The following is an 18098-nucleotide window of genomic DNA, read 5'->3' as shown; positions in this document are numbered from 1 at the left end:
GTTTGGTTATAAAAGAATATCCCAAGCCTTGAACATCTCACGGAGTACTGTTCAATCCATCATCAGAAAATGGAGAGTATGGCACAAGTGCAAACCTACCAAGACATGGCCATCCACCTAAACTGACAGGTCGGGCAAGGAGAGCATTAATCAGACAGGCAGCCAAGAGGCCCAGAGAATCTGTCCACGGGACAACTTTTAGTCGTGCACTCCACAAATCTGGCCTTTACGGAAGATTGGAAAGAGGAAACCCATTGTTGAAAGAAAGTCATAATAAGTCCTGTTTGCAGTTGAAGCCATGTGGGGGACACAGCTAACATGTGGAAGAAGGTGCTCTGGTCAGATGAGACCAAAATTGAGCTAAAAGCAAAACGCTATGTGTGGCGAAAAACTAACACTGCACGTCACCGTAAACACACCATCCCCACCGTGAAACATGGTGGTGGCAGCATCATGTTCTGGGGATGCTTTTCTTCAGTAGGGACAGGGAAGCTGGTCAGAGTTCATGGGAAGATAGATGGAGCCAAATACAGGGCAATCTTAGAAGAAAACATGTTAGAGTCTGCAAAAGACTTGAGACTGGGGCGGAGGTTCACCATCCAGCAGGACAACAACCCTAAACATACAGCCAGAGCTACAATGGAATGGTTTAGATCAAAGTATATTCATGTGTTAGAATGGCCCAGTCAAAGCCCAGACCTAAATCCAATTGAGAATCTGTGGCAAGATTTTAAAATTGCTGTTCGCTGACGCTCTCCATCTAATCTGACAGAGCTTGAGCTATTTTGCAAAGAAGAATGGGCAAAAATGTCTCTCTCTAGATGTGCAAAGCTGGTAGAGACATCCCCAAAAAGACTTACTGCTGTAATTGCAGCGAAAGGTAGTTCTACAAAGTATGGACTCAGGGAGGCTGAATACAAATGCACACCACACTTTTCAGATATTTATTTGTAAAACATTTTGAAAACCATTTATCATTTTCATTCCACTTCATAATTATGTGCCACTTTGTGTTGGTCTATCACATTAAATCCCAATAAATTACATTTATGTTTTTGGTTGTAACATGACAAAATGTGGAAAATTTCAAGGGGTATGAATACTTTTTCAAGGCACTGTAAATAACAAACATGTTATACTTACCTCCTCTGTGCAGGGGTTTTGCACAGAGCGGCCCCGATCTTCCTCTTCTGGGGTCCCCCGGTAGTGCTCCTGGCTCCTCCTCCGCATCAAGTCGGGGGTACGCTCCTGAGTCCTGCTGTTGCGTCCATTGACACAGACTGCAGAACTCAGCCCTGCCCCGATGTCAATGGATTTGATTGACAGCAGTGGGAGCCACTGGCTCCCGCTGCTATCAATCTATCCAAAGAGGACCCGAGACAGTGGCTGGAGCTGCTGGGCTCGTGCTCATCACTCGAAAGATCGGGTTCAGGTAAGTAAAAAGGGGGCCTCTGGGGGGGGCAGCTGCACCACAGAAGGGTTTTCACCTTAATGCATTAAGGTGAAAAACCTTGAGACTTTACGACATCTTTAAAATTACATTAAAGAATATGTAAACCAAACATTTCATATTGCTGATATGTGCCTGCTGTAACATGTACTTGTATGAAAAAAGTATCCTGTTCTCCTTGTATTGATTCCTTTGTGTGAAATCCCTGGTGTTCCTGTCAGTCCCTCTGCTTTCCTGTTAAAAACTGGCCACAATAGGCATGAGAACTCACGGTGATCAGTTCTCTAGCTATGCTGGGAACTCTGTGCTCTCTTCCAATGATCAGACCTGTCTTAACATGCCCCCCCCCCCATGCTCCAAAGCCATTCACTGGGAAGATAGGGGTGCTGCTGTTTCTACACCCCTAGCACCTTATGCAGCTGAGAACAGAGGGTATATGATCACTTATAAAAACATTTTCTTTTTATATCTATACAAATGTTTTGCATTTTTTTCTATTTTAAACTGAATGGGTTGACATACAATTTAACACATATCAATTTTATTGATTGGGTTTACATATACTTTATTAGATTCATGCAGCTATTAAAATTAAGTCCCGGTTCACACTTATGCCTTCTGCGATATCGCATGTGAGTCGCACCGCACTGCAGTGCAAAGCACATGTGATGTACGTGCGATACAATTTCAGCCATACAAATAGTATGGCTGATATCGCATCGCATTCCGACCAAACTCGCACAGGACCCTTTTTTTTGGTCCGCGCCAGAATCGGATCGCATGGTGTTCACACTCATGCGATCCGATTCATGTCCGAACTGTCAGTTTGCAGTGCGATATGCAAGCTGAAATGGGGGCGTCATTAACAATGTATTGATAGTCCCAGAAGTTTGCATATGGCAGTGTGAACTGCCGTTCGAGTCGGGTGCGATGCGGGAACCCACAGTGGATTTGCAGAGTTCCCGCATCACACAAGTGTGAACCGAGCCTAATAGTCTTGTCATTTATCCTGTGCTGGAAAAATGCCACCTGCATCGAAATGGTTGCTGTACTTTTTGTATCAAAAAGGAAATGAATGAAACGTGTACATTATAGTGGCTACCCCAAAATAATCCTAAATCCCAAAAAATCCTAAAATAAAGGGAATCGAAATCCTTTGTGTGGGAATAACAAAACTTCATATCAAGAGTAAAAAAAAATGACTCACTATAATGAATTAATAAAAGCAGAATGAACAGAACTTTATATACAAGCACCCTTTTAGATCTTTAAAGGGTTGTGAAATTACCTGAAATCTGTAGCTGCAGTAAAGGTCATGGGTGGGAGGGATATGTTGAAGGGCTGATTTACAGGAAGGACAGAGCTCACGGTAGCGAGCAACAGCACCCATTGTAAGCTTTGTCCCTTTACCCTAGATTTAATTCTCTCAAGCAGTGTAACATTTCTGGTCTCGCCAAAGATTTGTGTATCTGCATGCAAGTGGCACATGCTATCAGCACAGATTCTAGTGTATGACATGTACAGAGTTAATACAGTATATTGTAGTTGACAATAAGTATGACACACAGTACATGCAATGTGTTATGTTTTCTTGTAGTTGTATTGTAGTCCTAGCCCTGCTGCCAACCTGTAGAACACCTGAAGCAGTTTGATTCATTGCTAAGGGTTTGGTTCCACAGCATTTGTGGTGTGACTATTTGGCACGGATACTTACAGCGCTGATAAAGTAAAACATTTTTGGGGTAAAGAAGTATTGCTGCAAGTATAAACAGATTGTTAAATCCCACTGGGGACCCAGTACATAATCATACTTCTTCCTGTTCCAATCTGAACAGTGGTTAGCAAATACAATTACAGGGCTGGCTGTAGCTGCTCCCTAGGCTGAAGCTCAAATTATGGCCTTTCTTTTTTGGGAGTTACAGACAGCAATGAAGCCCCTTGCATCTCTACATTTTGCCATCCTCCATGTAGTATTGCAGCTCTGTCTGCACTTATTCTGCTACCCTACCAGGACATAAAACAATTGCTTGACTGAACCCAAAACCACCCGCCAGGCACCGGCAATGTTGGAGGAGATAAACTATCAAGCTGTCAACTTGATTTCTTGTGAATGACAGTGGCTGCAGAGGAGTGCCACCATTCACATTGTCAGGGCCTGTGTTTTTGTGAATGATGACACTCCTCTGAAGCCTAGTGAGCACCAAGCAGAGAGAGGAAAAATACAAGATTATGGGTACTTTACCCTGTGGGAACCGAGGCTATTGCCAATTTATCGACACTACCAAATAGGGAGAGATTTAAACCTAAACATTATGTTAACTGCTGCACCCCTGGAATAGTTTATCTATTTTCATGTGAATGCAGCTGTTACTATGTTGGCAAACCCAAGTTGGAATTCTGGAGCAGACTCTATTGACATATAATGAGTATTAATAACAAAAGATTCAGAATTACCACTTGGTAGACATAGCTCTCTGGTTCACAGGGAAACTATTCCAAAAATGTAATTTTTGGCATTAGATCATATCTATGCGATTCCCAGAGAGGGGGATTTTAATAATTTGTGGTTACAGAGTGAACTAAGATGGATTTACCACTGCTCGTTGCGTGTGGGTCCATCTCACCCCCCCCCCCCCCCATTTGGGGCGTGGATGGACTTCCTTTCTGGCCTTAGGAAATTGCAGGGTCCACGACATTTCCTTTCCTGCTTGCGTTCCACCCTGTAGCACGGTAGGGTGGCCGCACGTGCGCGTGTCGGTGGCGTGAGGACATGGCTCCACCCGGCCCCTCTCTTTTGGGTGGACATGGCCGCACCGCGTGCCCTGACACCGAGGGATGCATGATGGACGCTGGATGCCCAGATTTTGGCACCAGCTTTTTCATCTTTCCTTATCAGCTGTCCCGTTATTCAATTGGGAATTGAATCATCAAGCCCTCCAGCTGGGTATATTTGCTCCTTTGTGGTCATTCCTGCAGCACACAACTGGGAGTAGGTTGCACTGGAGCTGACTGTGGAGACCAAGGTATGCTGAACTATTTGGCAGATTCTGTTTGATTTCAATCACGAAATATGTAACTGGATACTAGCCAGATTTAATCTATAAGTACTTTGCTTATGGCTATAATACAATCTAATAGTCTCTGAGTCCCTGCATACCTGTACATCATGTTAACAACTCTTTATATCTGCTTATCTATACAGATGAGCATCCATAATAAACTCTCCAACTACCGATTACTAACTGGCTGTTTGGCATTACATGGTTGGAGCTATTGCTCTGTTGTTACCTGAGGTCCCTGTATGTGCAGTCTTGGGCTCATTTCCTCGTGGTTCTCGTGGTTCCATCTGGTGCATGTCTGCGCTGACCTCTCTGAGAAACGACTGATCACTTACTCATCAGTTATATGCAACATCTTTTTTTTATAATTTTGTAAGTATGACATATGATCTGTTTATGCCGTATATAGATACATGAATGTGCCTTTCTTTGCTCTATATGCATTTTTATATTACTAACATAATATATTTATATTGTAGAACCACTACTACCCATTTTACATAAAACCTCTGAAGGAGGACTGTAATTAGTCTGAAACATGTAAGGTGTCTACGCCAGTATATACGATAGCTAGCCCACCGGTATCCATGGGCAGTATGTGCCAGACATAAAGAATGTGTTATCTTGGGCATTGTGTATCATTGATCTTATGTTCATAATTGCATTAATGCTATACGATGTTCATAGTTGATTTGTACTATTTTATGATGCTGTTATAATAAAATTTATACCACATTTTGGTCTGCCTGTCAAAAAATCTATGAGGGGTTTTACTGTGCTTTACGCATCAGGTGTTTTTTGTTCATTTGGCTTTGACAGACCAATTCCTGCCATACATATACCAATCCCTCCAATCCCAACTCCTCTGAAACCTCTGTCATTCACAAGATTACAAGCCAACAGCTTGATAGTCTCACGGGTGTCCAAACTTGATTGAGTGAACATGCGTGAGGGCCGACCATTTTACCTGACATTCTTTGAACCATTAAAATTTGGTCTAAGTGTGTTCATCCGAGCACTAATACACTGCCCAACAAGAATTCTCTTGCCTTTGTGGTGAAAAGAGGAGCTCGGGCGTGATATTTGGCTATACTGTATTTATTGGCATATATCACACACTTTCACTTTAAGAGGGAAGTTTCAGGAAAAAAACTTACATTTTAAAAATGTACTGTGAGGCAAAATAAGGGTCATTGCCCATCTGCAGATCCACAGTTGCCATGAATGCAGCCTTACCATTGCCAGGAATGCAGCACCCCAATTGCCAGGAATGCAGATTCACCGTTGCAGCCTGATTGATGCCCATCTGCAACCTCGGATGGGACAGGAAGGTGGCGGGAAGAACGCCAACAGATTACATACAGCAGAATCTGTTTTCTCGGCGGCCTCTTCAATAGAAAGTCCTGCCTCCTCGTCCAATGGCATCGCAGAAGACGGGACTTCCTATTACAGAGGCCGCCGTGCAAACAGGAAATTCACCTGTATGTACGGCACTCGTCTCACCCCTTCCCCGTCCCTTCCATGGCAGCCAGCATATATACCTTTTGTGGCCTCTGGCGCTCGGGGATTCGTTGGGGGCCACGAAAGATATACATATCCAAATCACCAGGCGGGCCGGAACGCAGGCTGTGATTGGCCCGTGGGCCGGACTTTGGACATGCCTTGTCTATCTCCTCCAAAACAGCAAGAGGGCCTGGGAGCAGTTATGCTAGTGTTTTAAGTGCATGTAAGGGAGCAGAGGAGGCATAGAGCTAAAAGATTAGGAAAGCTGGCAGCTTACAGAAGAGGGGGTGCAAGGGCTGTATGAGTTCTTTGTGCATTCTCTGTTATGCTGCCTCTCCCCAAAACTGCCATCTGCTTCATCCAATATTGTCAGATAGAAAATGAAAGGGAGGAGGGGCCACCTATTTGGCAATGCAGCTCATTAACTATGCCACATATTTAAACAGGGACAAGTGCTATGTGCATTGAGTTTCCTCTGGTATTTAGCAAACATTTTATTCTTGTACCCATACTTATTTTTAGGTTTATATTAAAGTCAGTTCATTTAGGGGTTAAGTGCTAGGCTGAACACTAAGGGATATCACCCTGGGGTGCCTTGGCAAAATGCCTAAAAAATTAACAAAAATTGTATACAAGCCAGCAGGTGAATCAAACCTGCCTTTTAGTACCACAAAGCCATGGGTTTTCATTATGCACCATTACGACTTTCTAGACTCTGGCATCCTAACAACGAATGACATCATTAGTTAATGAGGAGGATGTCTGTTGCCGCCACAGCATCCTTGTTTTATCCACCTGTGCCCTTCTCCCTCAGGACTGGGGGCGGCATTATCTGATTGATGGAGAGAAATTGCGGGAGAAATATTGGAATTCTACTCAGTATGAGTGTGCAAAAGTGTATTTGCTTTGGAAGAATAAATCTCTTCCAACGTTGGGTGTCCTACGTACGGATTTTCCTTCATTACGTAAAATTATTAGAATATGTTTTTACATTTTAGAATGGGGTGCCTCGAGACCGTCTATAATTTTAAAGGGTGCCTTGAGATTGTCTAATTTGAAAAGGTGCCTTGGCTGGGAAAAAGGTTGAGAAACATGGGTCTAGTTGATAAAAGGAGCAAGTAGAGGCCGCAGCAGTCACAGAGCCTGCAGGCTCTGAAAAACCTATTGTCACCTCAACGTTTGCTGCAGTTGCAAATTGCAGGATAAATGTAAGGAAATTCAAAGCCAGTAAGCAGATATTTAGATATGTTTTAAGAGAAATCTCTGCAGATGGTCTTATATAACATAAACATGGCCGGAGCTGATCTACGAGTACCACGCACTCCATGCCCGTTGGCACCCGCCACTGATCCAGCACAGAGGATAATACTGGAGAGGCTGTGGTCCAGATAGGTCTTGTTATCGGTCCGGATCTGGACCGCGGTCTGCCATTTAGTGATGCCTGGTATATACAATTGCTACACAAATCATATTGTAACTGAAGGTTATTAAAAATTACCTTTCCTTTTCAATCTGCTCCTGTAATTTTCTGCAAAATGCACTATGGCAACTTGGAGGTATTCTGTACATAGATGGTGTACAGAACTCCCCCAGAAATGTAATTTCCTGCTTGCTCACTCATTTTCCCAGAAGTCTGCATTAAGATAGATTTTGGGCATACCCTGCAACAAAAAAAATATTTTTGGCGAGATGCTTTTAAAAGGAAATCACATTTAAAGGTAGCAGTAGCTGACTGATCATTATAAAATTACTCCTATTCTCATCCAATTCGCACATGGACAAAGACAAACAGTTATTTTTTTATATTAACAAAAGGTAATCTGCAACAACATTTGTTAAAATCCTTGCACAGTACATATATCATCCAGAGGGGAAAGTTTTTTTCCCAACAAAAAAGAAGTTACTATTTAAGCACGGGGACTCTTCTACTACAAAGTCATGCTGTTGTCATAGATACAGTATGCGGTCTAGTCATTGTCCTGCTGTAATATGCAAGGCCTTCCCTGAAAGAGAGGTAGGAGCATATGCTGCTCTAAAACCTGGATATATCTTTCAGCATTGATGATGCTTTCCAGATGAACAAAATGCCCATTCCATATGCACTAATGCTCCCCCATACTATCAGGGATGCATGCTTTTGAACTGAGCACTGGTAATAAGCCAGAAGGTCCCTCTGCTCTTTAGTCCAGAGGATGTGGCACCTGTGGGTTGCCAAAAAGAATGTCAAATTTCAATACGGAACAGTTTTCCACTTTGCAACAGACCATTTTAAATCAGTTCAGATATGGCTTCTCCTTTGCATGATAGAGTTTTACTTTGCATTTTTAAATGGCATAACAAACTGAAAGGAAATATTCCTGAACCCATGCAGTGAAGTCCATCACAAAACCATGACTGTTTTTAATGCAGTGCCATCTGAGGGCCCAAAGATCACGGGCATCCACTATTGCACTTTGGCCTTATCCCTTGCGTACAGAAATGTTTCCAAATTATTTCAATTTTTGAATAATGTTATGTACTGTAGATAATGATATATTTAAAATCTTTGCAATTTTACATTGAAGAACATTATTCTGAAATTGTTCGCCAATTTTTAGATGCAGCTTTTCACAGATTGGTGAATCTCTGCCCATCTTTACTTCTAACACACTCTGACTCTCCAAGATGCTCTTTTTATACCCAGTCATGTTACGGACCTGTTGCCAATTAACCTAATTAGTTGCAAAATGTTCTTCCTTGTTAGTACCACTTGCTTTGCCAGCTTTTTGTTGCCCCGATTCAACTTTTTGGGATTTGTTGCTGCCATAAATGTCAAAATTATAATTTTTTCTTAAAATGGTATATTTTCTCAGTTTAAACATTTGATATGTTTTCTATTGTATGACACCCACATAAATGCCTTGGTGTAGTCCTATCTTACATCCTGTTAGATATTTAAGCACATGTCTATTGACCTCAAATGTTTGCTGTGACCCATGTACTGAACACTATCTGCAGGAAAAGATCTGGAACAACCTTTCTTCGCTAATAGATTGTATATGGCCACCCTTTCACTCATGACAGCAAATCGATATATTTGGCTTCATTACCGCATATTTCACAAACATACCAGGATAGGTGCTCTATGCTGGTCCCTGCTGAGCATCGTATAAAATAATACTCTGGAACACAGTGACTGAAGCAGGCAGATCTAGTTTATTGTTTGACAGAGGCTGGAGAGTAGACTACATGGATATCAACATAACATATTTCATGCTGGTTATTAAAAACACAAAGACATTGAATACGAATCTGCTGCACATGGAGGACAATAAACAGTGGTTTAACACAATAAAATAAAAAAAACAAAACATTTGAGGTAAACAGTGCTGACAATAAATAACATGTTCTTCATTTTTTTGTTCCAAATTTTGCATTAACTGCTCTAGATTTGATGATCCCAAGCAGTTTAACAGTTCTGGTTTCTCCGTAGAGTTATGTATCTGTGTGCAAGTGGCACAGGCTATCAGCACAGACTCTGGTAGGCAGTGTTTGGCATAAATAGTAGTTATGCAATATGTAATGCTGTACCGTAGTTGTATAGTAGTCCCAGCCCTGCTGGCAGTCTGTAGAACACATGAAGCAGTTGGACTCATTGCCAAGGATTGGTTATCGCAGCATTTGGGGTGGGACTGTGACATGATGTAAATGCTTTGAGCACTGATAACCTAAGTCTGGCATTTAGACGTGGGGATAAGATGATTTAAAAAAAAAATTTGGGGGGGGGGGGGGGGGGTCACGTGTGAAATTGAACATTAAGAATTCATTTTTAGAGTTAGTTTTAGGAATAGGGTGAAGTTTCAGGTTAGATATTACATTTTAAAATTAAATGTTAAGGATTGTTAAATGTTAAAGCCCAACTCCAGCCAAAACATTTTTAAATTTTAGCTAAAAATTTGAAGAGTAAATCATTTAAGTTTTGATTGCCTTTCATGACTCGGGAGATTTAAGAGATTGTGCCCCACTTCCTGTCCATGTGACAACAGAAAAGGAAAGGAAACAAGGCATTTGTCACTGACACAGGAAGACACATACTGAAATAAAAACCGGAAAGAGATTCCAACCTTTCTTTTTTTTTTATAAAAAAAAAAGTGTTTTGCTGCAGTTAGGAGAAATTTCCCCAATGGCGAAACAGACCTTAAATAAAAACATGACAGGAGATTGTAACCTGTCAAAATGAAAACATTTTGGTTGAAGTTTGGCTTTAAACGTTCATTTTACTGGATTGGTAAAGTTTTAGGACTGTGACAGGGAGGAGGGCATAGGTTAGAATTAGGTTATGGACATCGATTTAGGTATGTGACATTATTTTTTTATTTTGGGAATGCCAACATCTTGGCACAAAAAAGCCAGTTTGTTATAGTCAATGTTAATGGGGTTGTAAAGGTAAAAGTTTTTTCACCTTAATGCATTCTATGCATTAAGGTGAAAAAACATCTGACAATACCGGCCCCCCCAGCCCCCCTGTTTTACTTACCTGACCCCTCGAAAGTCCCGCGATCGCCCCCGACATCCTCTTCGCCGCTCAGCCTGGCCGTTGATTGGTTACAGTGGATGGATTGAAAGCAGCGCAGCCATTGGCTCGCGCTGCTGTCAATCACATCCAATGACGCAGCGCGCCGGGGAGCAGGGCCGAGTGACACAGTGAGCGGCTATGGCCGCCGGCTGTATCACGGGAGCGCGTCCGCAAGCACTCAACACCATGCGAGGGAGCTCGCATGAAGGTGTTGAGTTCTTGCAGGGAGGAGCCGAGACAGCTGCCGAGGGACCCCAGAAGACCAGGTTCGGGGCCACTCTCTGCAAAACGAGCTGCACAGTGGAGGTAAGTATAACATATTTGTTATTTAAAAAAAAATATCTTTAGTGATCCTTTAAAGATTAAGTGCACCTTTTTAATAAAAAATACTGTTTCCTATTTGAGCCCATTTTACCCAGGGGCAGTTTCTGCATATCTGGTAATACATTTCTTCTCATATATAGAGTAGGTTTGAGCTGAAATCTTTGGCTGAAAACTTAGGAAGATTAAGAGGAGAGAAAAAAAAAAGGGAACAAGGTTCTCTGCATTTCCTGTTATATAAAAGAATGCATCCCCGCATCCTTGTACATGTCCATAAGCCAGACATCAGGCATAAAGCCTGGACTGCCAGAAAGATTTCAGGTGACAGAATGAGAAAGGAAAATGATTACCTTTAACAACTTGATTGATTTGCCTGAATGTTAAAGTATTTCAAAAGTGCACTTATTCTTTACAGTAGAAGTTTCAGGCAGTTGTAATGACTATGCGTAAATCCAGCACTAAATGGGACTAGACTGTTGCCCAACATAAATATTTTGGCACAATCATGCAATATTGGCAGATACTGGGACACGGACAAACATATTACAAATGATTTGGAGGTTTTGCCTGATTTTTATTTATATATGCTTATACTGCAGATCAGCCAGCAACAACTGAATATTTAGTGGACATGACAAATGGACAAAAAATGTGCAAGGCTCTATCTGCCCAATTTCTAGAATGCTGCTTTACCTTGAGGAGTGTGACCACAATTATCTTGCCCTAAAATGATATCAGTCATAGCCTTACTTCCTGGCAAATTCCTGAACTGCCTAAACATATCCTTCAATGACTGAAACGTAGGACTGGACTGTCAGAGCTGCAGATGAAAAGACCAGCTAGACTGAAGATGTTCTCCATCACCACTCTCCTTACAGTGGCTCATTCATACAGTTGAAGAAGATTATGAGAAATGAATATAAAGATGAATTATATAAAGCTCTGTATAAAAATAAGTTTAGCAGTTTTACAATCAATATACAATTATATGGAGCGTTTTAACAATTGCCTACAGTTCTCCTTTAAGGAAAAATAAATCAACCAAAATTACATTAATATTTATTAATGCTGTGTAATAGGCAATTATTTGTAAAAATATGTAGGTTTTATTTTAACATTGTGCAGTCATTACAGTATATTGTAATGCAAATCAGTACATGGCTAATGCTGAAATGAGGCCAGCAGGCTCTTTAAATTGTAAAACAATATTGTACGATGAGCAGGAAACCATAGGACCCAATCAGCAATCAAGTTTGCTTGTCTTTTCTGTCACCTGTTGAAAATTGAAATCTAATTGGGTGGTTAGGGTGCAAAACGCTACCAAATTAAAGATATACTCTAGTCATATGTCAACCCTGAAATACATATATACAAGAGGCAGAATCTACCTGGTTGTTACTTCAGTTTTCATCCAGGTATCATTGCTGTAGTGCACCGGCAGCTACCCAACTCCCCTTTCTTAATAATCTGGTGAGCTGTGAACCCTATTTGTGACACACAAGATTAATTTCTGTTTTCCAATTCCTCACATATACACTATATGGCCAAAAGTATGTGGACACAAGTCTAAAATTTTGTGTTCGGGTATTCCCACTGAAGAGTACTGATAATGCTACAGCATACAAAGACATTTTAGACAATTGTGCCCCATCAATTGTAGCGCAAGGTTTATGGAATGCCCTTTTATGTTTCAAGTCTGTGTCTCTGGGCACAAAGCCAGCTCCAGAAAGACATTGGGGGAGTTTTACTAAAACTGATGCACTCAGAATCTGGTGCAGCTGTTCATGGTAGCCAATCAACTTCAAACTTCAGCTTGTTAAATTAAGCTTTGGCAATAAAATCTGGAAGCCAATTGGTTTCTATGCAGAGCTGCATCAGATTTTATACTCTTCAGTTTTAAATGACCTCCATTGTTTGATGTAGAGATATCTGCATGGCCTGCACAATGCCCTGACCGCAACACTATTGAACACCTTTTGGATGAAATGAAATGCTGATTGCAAGCCAGATCTTCATGTCAACCATCAGTGCCTGACCTCAGAAATGCTCTTTTGGTTGAATAGGCACAGATTTCCACTGACTCCAACATCTTGTGAAAACAAGCTCATACTGTATAGATGTGACGGTCAGGTGACCATAGCCTTTTGGTCACAGCATGTATAGAACCAATTTAATTTTAAAAACTGAAAGGAAGATTTAGAACCTAAAGAACACTGCACTCCGCAAGGACACTGGATTCTTATTAAGATCAACAGGTATTTTTTTGTACTTGCAGAATATAGACTTATGCTAAGAAAGGAAACTAATGTAGCCACCACATCTAAGGACTAGTAAGCTGCAATACAGATACTCTTCACTTAACCACCTGGTTGTTAAACGAATTGGTCGTAAAACGAGGAGCCACAAGTAATCTTATTTTAATATTGTAATAATTGTAATATTTTAAGCATTCTTAACTACTGTACTGTACTGGGAAAAAAAGGTCTAAATACAAAACTCCAGCTCAATAATGTTGTTTTAATTTGCATAAGTACAGAACACAAAGGGAAATTCTGTACTGTACAATACAATACAATACAATGATGTACAGCGCATCGTTCGGTTGGGGAGAGCTTGTTGTAAGTTTGAGCAGTCGTTAAACAGGTAAGTCGTTAAATGAGGAGTATCTGTATATTACACTTTCTGCTTGGGTTAAGTTATACTTTAAGGTAAATTAAATAAATGTTCTTATTTTATCCTCAGCTGCTGTTGCCTGAAATTGCTTTTTAAATATGACTGACTGGCCTAGTAAGATAAAATATACTCCTTTATTTTATGAAATACCTAGGTAATTAATTCAATTGCCTACAGATAAGACAAACATAAAAACCTGCTTTGTATTTTAAGAACCAGTTTTGTATTTTAAGGCTGCTATTCTTTAACCGCTTCCAGACCGCCCGCCGTCGACCGACGGCGGCAGAATGGCTCCCCTGTGCGAATCGCCGTACCTGTATGGCGGCCGCTTTAAGGGGATTAGGGGGTGCGCACGCACCCGCCGTGTCACTGAGGAGCCCCTGTGTCTGCCCAGCGGCCGCGATGTCCGCCGGCGCACTCGCAATTGCTCCTGATAGAGCAGGAACAGGGATGTGGGATGTGTGTGTGTATATAGAAACACCGATCAGTCTCCTTCCCTAGTCAGTCCTATCCCCCCTAAAGTTAGAACACACACGGGGAACATATTTCACCCATTGATCACCCACTAGTGTTAACCCCTTCCCTGCCAATGACATTTATACAGTGATCAGTGGCTATTTAAAGCACTAATCGCAGTATAAATGTCAATGGTCCCATTACTAGTAAAAAAAAAAAATAATAATAATAAAAATGCCATAAATCTATCCCCTATTTTGTAGACGCTATAACTTTTGTGCAAACCAATCAATATACGCTTATTGCGATTTTTTTTTTTACCAAAAATATGTAGAATACATATCGGCCTAAACTGAGAAAGAAATGTATTTTATTTTTTTTATATTTGGGATATTTATTATAGCAAAAAGTTAAAAATAGTTTTTTTCAAAGTTGTCGCTCTTTTTTTGTGTATAGCGCAAAAAATAAAAAACGCAGAGGTTATCAAATACCACCAAAAGAAAGCTCTATTTGTGGGAAAAAAAGGACAAACATTTTGTTTGGGTACAACGTCGCACGACTGCGTAATTGTCAGTTAAAGCAACGCAGTGCCGTATCGCAAAAAATGGCCCGGTCAGGAAGGGGGCAAATCCTTCTGAGGCTGAAGTGGTTAAAGGGTTTGTCACTCTAAATGCTATACACGTATTGTTCTGTGCAAAAGTCTGTTCCACTCTTCACATATACAGGTTTGCATGGTCCAAATAACTCCATATTTAAGATATAAATAAAATAACCTACACACAATATTTACATGCCAAATTTACCAAAACATTTGGTACATCAAAGAATATGATATATCATATATACACATGGGAAGTGTCTCTGTTGTCCCTAGAAACCAGTTTTTAGTAGTGTAAAAAGAATACACATCAAGTACAGAGTGTAAATTGTTGCAGGTTGCTGTGGGCAATGCTGACACTTTGCTTTTAGATCGTTTTTTATACATGAGACCAAGTACACCACATAAACAAAATTTATACCTAAGGTTAAAGTGCTTTAACCTGAGATTCAATGGCTTAAAATAAAATTTTCCTATTAAAAAATGCCCCCTGGGAGTGCTGTTTTCTTGAAATGCATTCTAGTTTTATCATGGCTTTTCTAAGCAGCACAATAGGGTAACTTGGCTATATGATTTAATTTCATTCTGTCCATATAAGTTAATATAATATATTAAACATCTATAGAAAAAAAAATAAACACCTTTCACAACTAGGTGCATCTTCTATTGTAAGAAAAATCGAACTAGTCTTTTTCTTGTTTCCAGTAGTTCAAACAGCAGGAATCATGCAGTTTACAAATACTATAATGGCAGGACTTAATAGTGGTGTCATTTAGATCCAACATTTGCTACTCTGTAAATCACAGTCACAAAAACTAGCTGTAAGCCATGCTAGAGATGGCCATAGACATTGGATGGTGGGCAGATATTCATGTACAATCCAGTCATTAAATCATCTTTCTTTTGACCAAGTATTACTCAAAAATGCAGACTTGTAAAATCTATGCCCCCAGCAAACACACCCAGAGCCAGGGACTGTTATCTCTGGGCACTATTATCATTTAAAAGGTCAACCCAGCCAATAGCCGTTTTCCTAGAAATAATTGGTTGAGATTGTGTGCTGAGATGTGAAAAAAATCCTATTCGTCCCCAGATTCTGCCAAAATTGGAATAGCGAATGATTATGGAAGGCCTACTACCCCATCTACTGGGATTATCCCTTCTTTGACACAGTGGGGAACTTGTGGTCAAATGATTTTGAGTGCTATAAAAAATGTAGCACAAATATCAGAAAAGCTACCCATGTTGAGAAAGTCTCTGACAGAGGCAAAAAGGGGCACTTTGGCCCTTAGGATGGCATTGGGCTATCAACACTATACTGAAAAAGTAAATAATTGCTGTATCATCCAGAGAGGAGGCCAATGTCCTTTATATTCTATAATGTCATGGAAAAAGTAAGAGGTTATCTTTTGCAAAAACCACATTCAAAAAGCTCAGTAGATCCATATGCTATAGAAAATGTAAGGCATATAGAAATCGTGTTCTTCCTATAAAAACAAAGCTTGGCCCTATCACTGGTCGATGGGGCCATCCATCACATTTATTGGACCAACCAGGATGCTGGACGAGGATAGAGTCAAGATTAATTTTCTTAGGATAGGTTGAGATTGGTTTAAAGCTTGAGCTGCCAAAACAGCTTAATCTACCAGTCAATTTGATGTGTGTTTTTTACTGAAGATAACCTAACTGAAGCTGTTGAGATACTGTAATTCAAGCAACTAACACTTTTACCTCCTTCAATGCAATCAGGTCACTTCTAACCTCCTAAGAGTTGCTCATAATTGCACACGAATATGTTACAACCTGCTGGGAAAAGCATCCAGTGAGCAGGTAAGATCCTTCACTCTTAAAAAGCAAAGAACTATGCATGACAAGGATATGAGAGTCCCAGTGGGTACCAGCACTCCACTGTCTTGCTTAAGGACTGCCAAATCTCTCTCCACTTGTCATTTTCTGCACAGGATCTGCCTGTCTATGGCTACTTTTATAAAATTATTGTGGCAGGGGGTCAACTACACTGAACATTGCAGAAAGCTGAGATTCATGTGTGAGTCACAAACCTCCCTTGTGCCCCTGCCACGGTAAAATCAGCATGCTTCCATCTCCTTCACATTTTTGAAGAAAGCAAACATAGGGAATTCAACTTGAAGGTTCACAGTAATAATAAATAAAACCAAAAATACCTTCAGCATACACACACTACAAGAAAGTTATCACTATGTTGCAAGGTTTTATGGAATGAGCCTGTATATCCTAAGTACTAGTTGCAGCAGGATTATCAGACTGTGTAGAGGATGAGGCTTCTTCCTTATCTCCTTCACGGGTTTCCAGAGGTGGAATGGAGTTTGTTTTGGATTGTTGGACATTATAATACCCAGTGTTTCCCCTAACAGTGACATACTCCCAACCTCCCTGTAAAAGACACAAAATGGCATCATCAAACAGCACAATTTATTTTTTCTACGTCTAATAAGATGCAACTACAAAATCGTATATGTTTTAAACTGATTTCATTTTTTTTCATAACTGCTTCAAATATAATAAAGGTGCTGCCACCTCCAGCTGCAAGCCCATTCAAGTCCCTTATCCTGCCCTGTTGTTCATACTGCTTTGACAGAATTAACTGCATCCTCAAGAGGCAGTATTTCTTAGCATTTAGCTCCTGGCTTTTAGAAACTAGGTACTCTATATAGTATAGAGGTACAAGTGCACTCTGTGTTACTGTAGCAGCTCAAAATGAACACCAAAATGTTTTCATGTGGACTTCTAAAGCACAACACAGACAGAGTGAAAATTTACGTTATGGTGCATGGGGAAGGTTGTGTCAGACCTTCAGACCCCGATAGGTCTGTGGCAATTGAAAAAATGCTAAAAGAATGGGCCCCCTCAATTGTATGAAGATTGAAGAGGCAAGTAAAGAATGTCTTGGGAACTTCAGCCAACTGGGGAACAATATTCACTTTACTGGTGAATGATATAAAACATAGCAAAAGCATTTCCATGGATTAGGCTCTACTTTTTCAGGGCTTTCATTGTGTTAGATCTGTTGGTTGTGAGGACTTCATAGGATAGGATATTGGTATTCAGGAATGTCTGTTACACTTGCAGTGACAGATCTAATGCTACCAACACCCTGAAAAAGAGGAAGCCCCAACCCCGAAACACGTTAGCTAGATTTTAAATGGTACACTAGAAAAGTTATCATTGTTCTTCAACCTGCTGGTGTTTCCAAGACTTTCTTTTCAAGTAAGGTGTTCCTCACCTACCTCTGCAATCCTTACAAGAATGAAAGTGAAATTGGAAATGTATGTCAGGCACAAAAAAGCCTCATATAAGGAAGGGCATATAAAGGAAGTAGTGACTGTAACATGAACAAGCTATTGCAAAAAATCTCTGGCTTCTATGGTACATTCAGATAAAACTACAGTGTACACTGGATGAAATATGGAAAAAATCTTGCGAGCCACAATGATCCAATGCCTC

At 40.5% G+C, this 18098-nt stretch overlaps 1 protein-coding gene across 2 annotated transcripts in view; it reads right to left on the bottom strand.

Moving 5' to 3' along the window:
• Nucleotides 1-9188: 9188 nt before the first annotated feature.
• The window catches only part of TECPR1 (tectonin beta-propeller repeat containing 1), a 167060-nt gene continuing 158150 nt past the window's right edge, over nucleotides 9189-18098 (bottom strand). For both annotated transcript variants that reach the window (XM_073591001.1, XM_073591002.1), the window contains one exon: nucleotides 9189-17027. In XM_073591001.1, coding sequence (XP_073447102.1) covers nucleotides 16869-17027 — 159 coding nt within the window. In that variant the 3' untranslated portion in view covers nucleotides 9189-16868. The remainder of the gene's footprint in view (nucleotides 17028-18098) is intronic.

Source organism: Aquarana catesbeiana, linkage group LG06 (assembly GCF_042186555.1).
Source record: "Aquarana catesbeiana isolate 2022-GZ linkage group LG06, ASM4218655v1, whole genome shotgun sequence".
NCBI lineage: Eukaryota > Metazoa > Chordata > Amphibia > Anura > Ranidae > Aquarana > Aquarana catesbeiana.
This window is presented reverse-complemented; position numbering and strand designations above follow the sequence as displayed.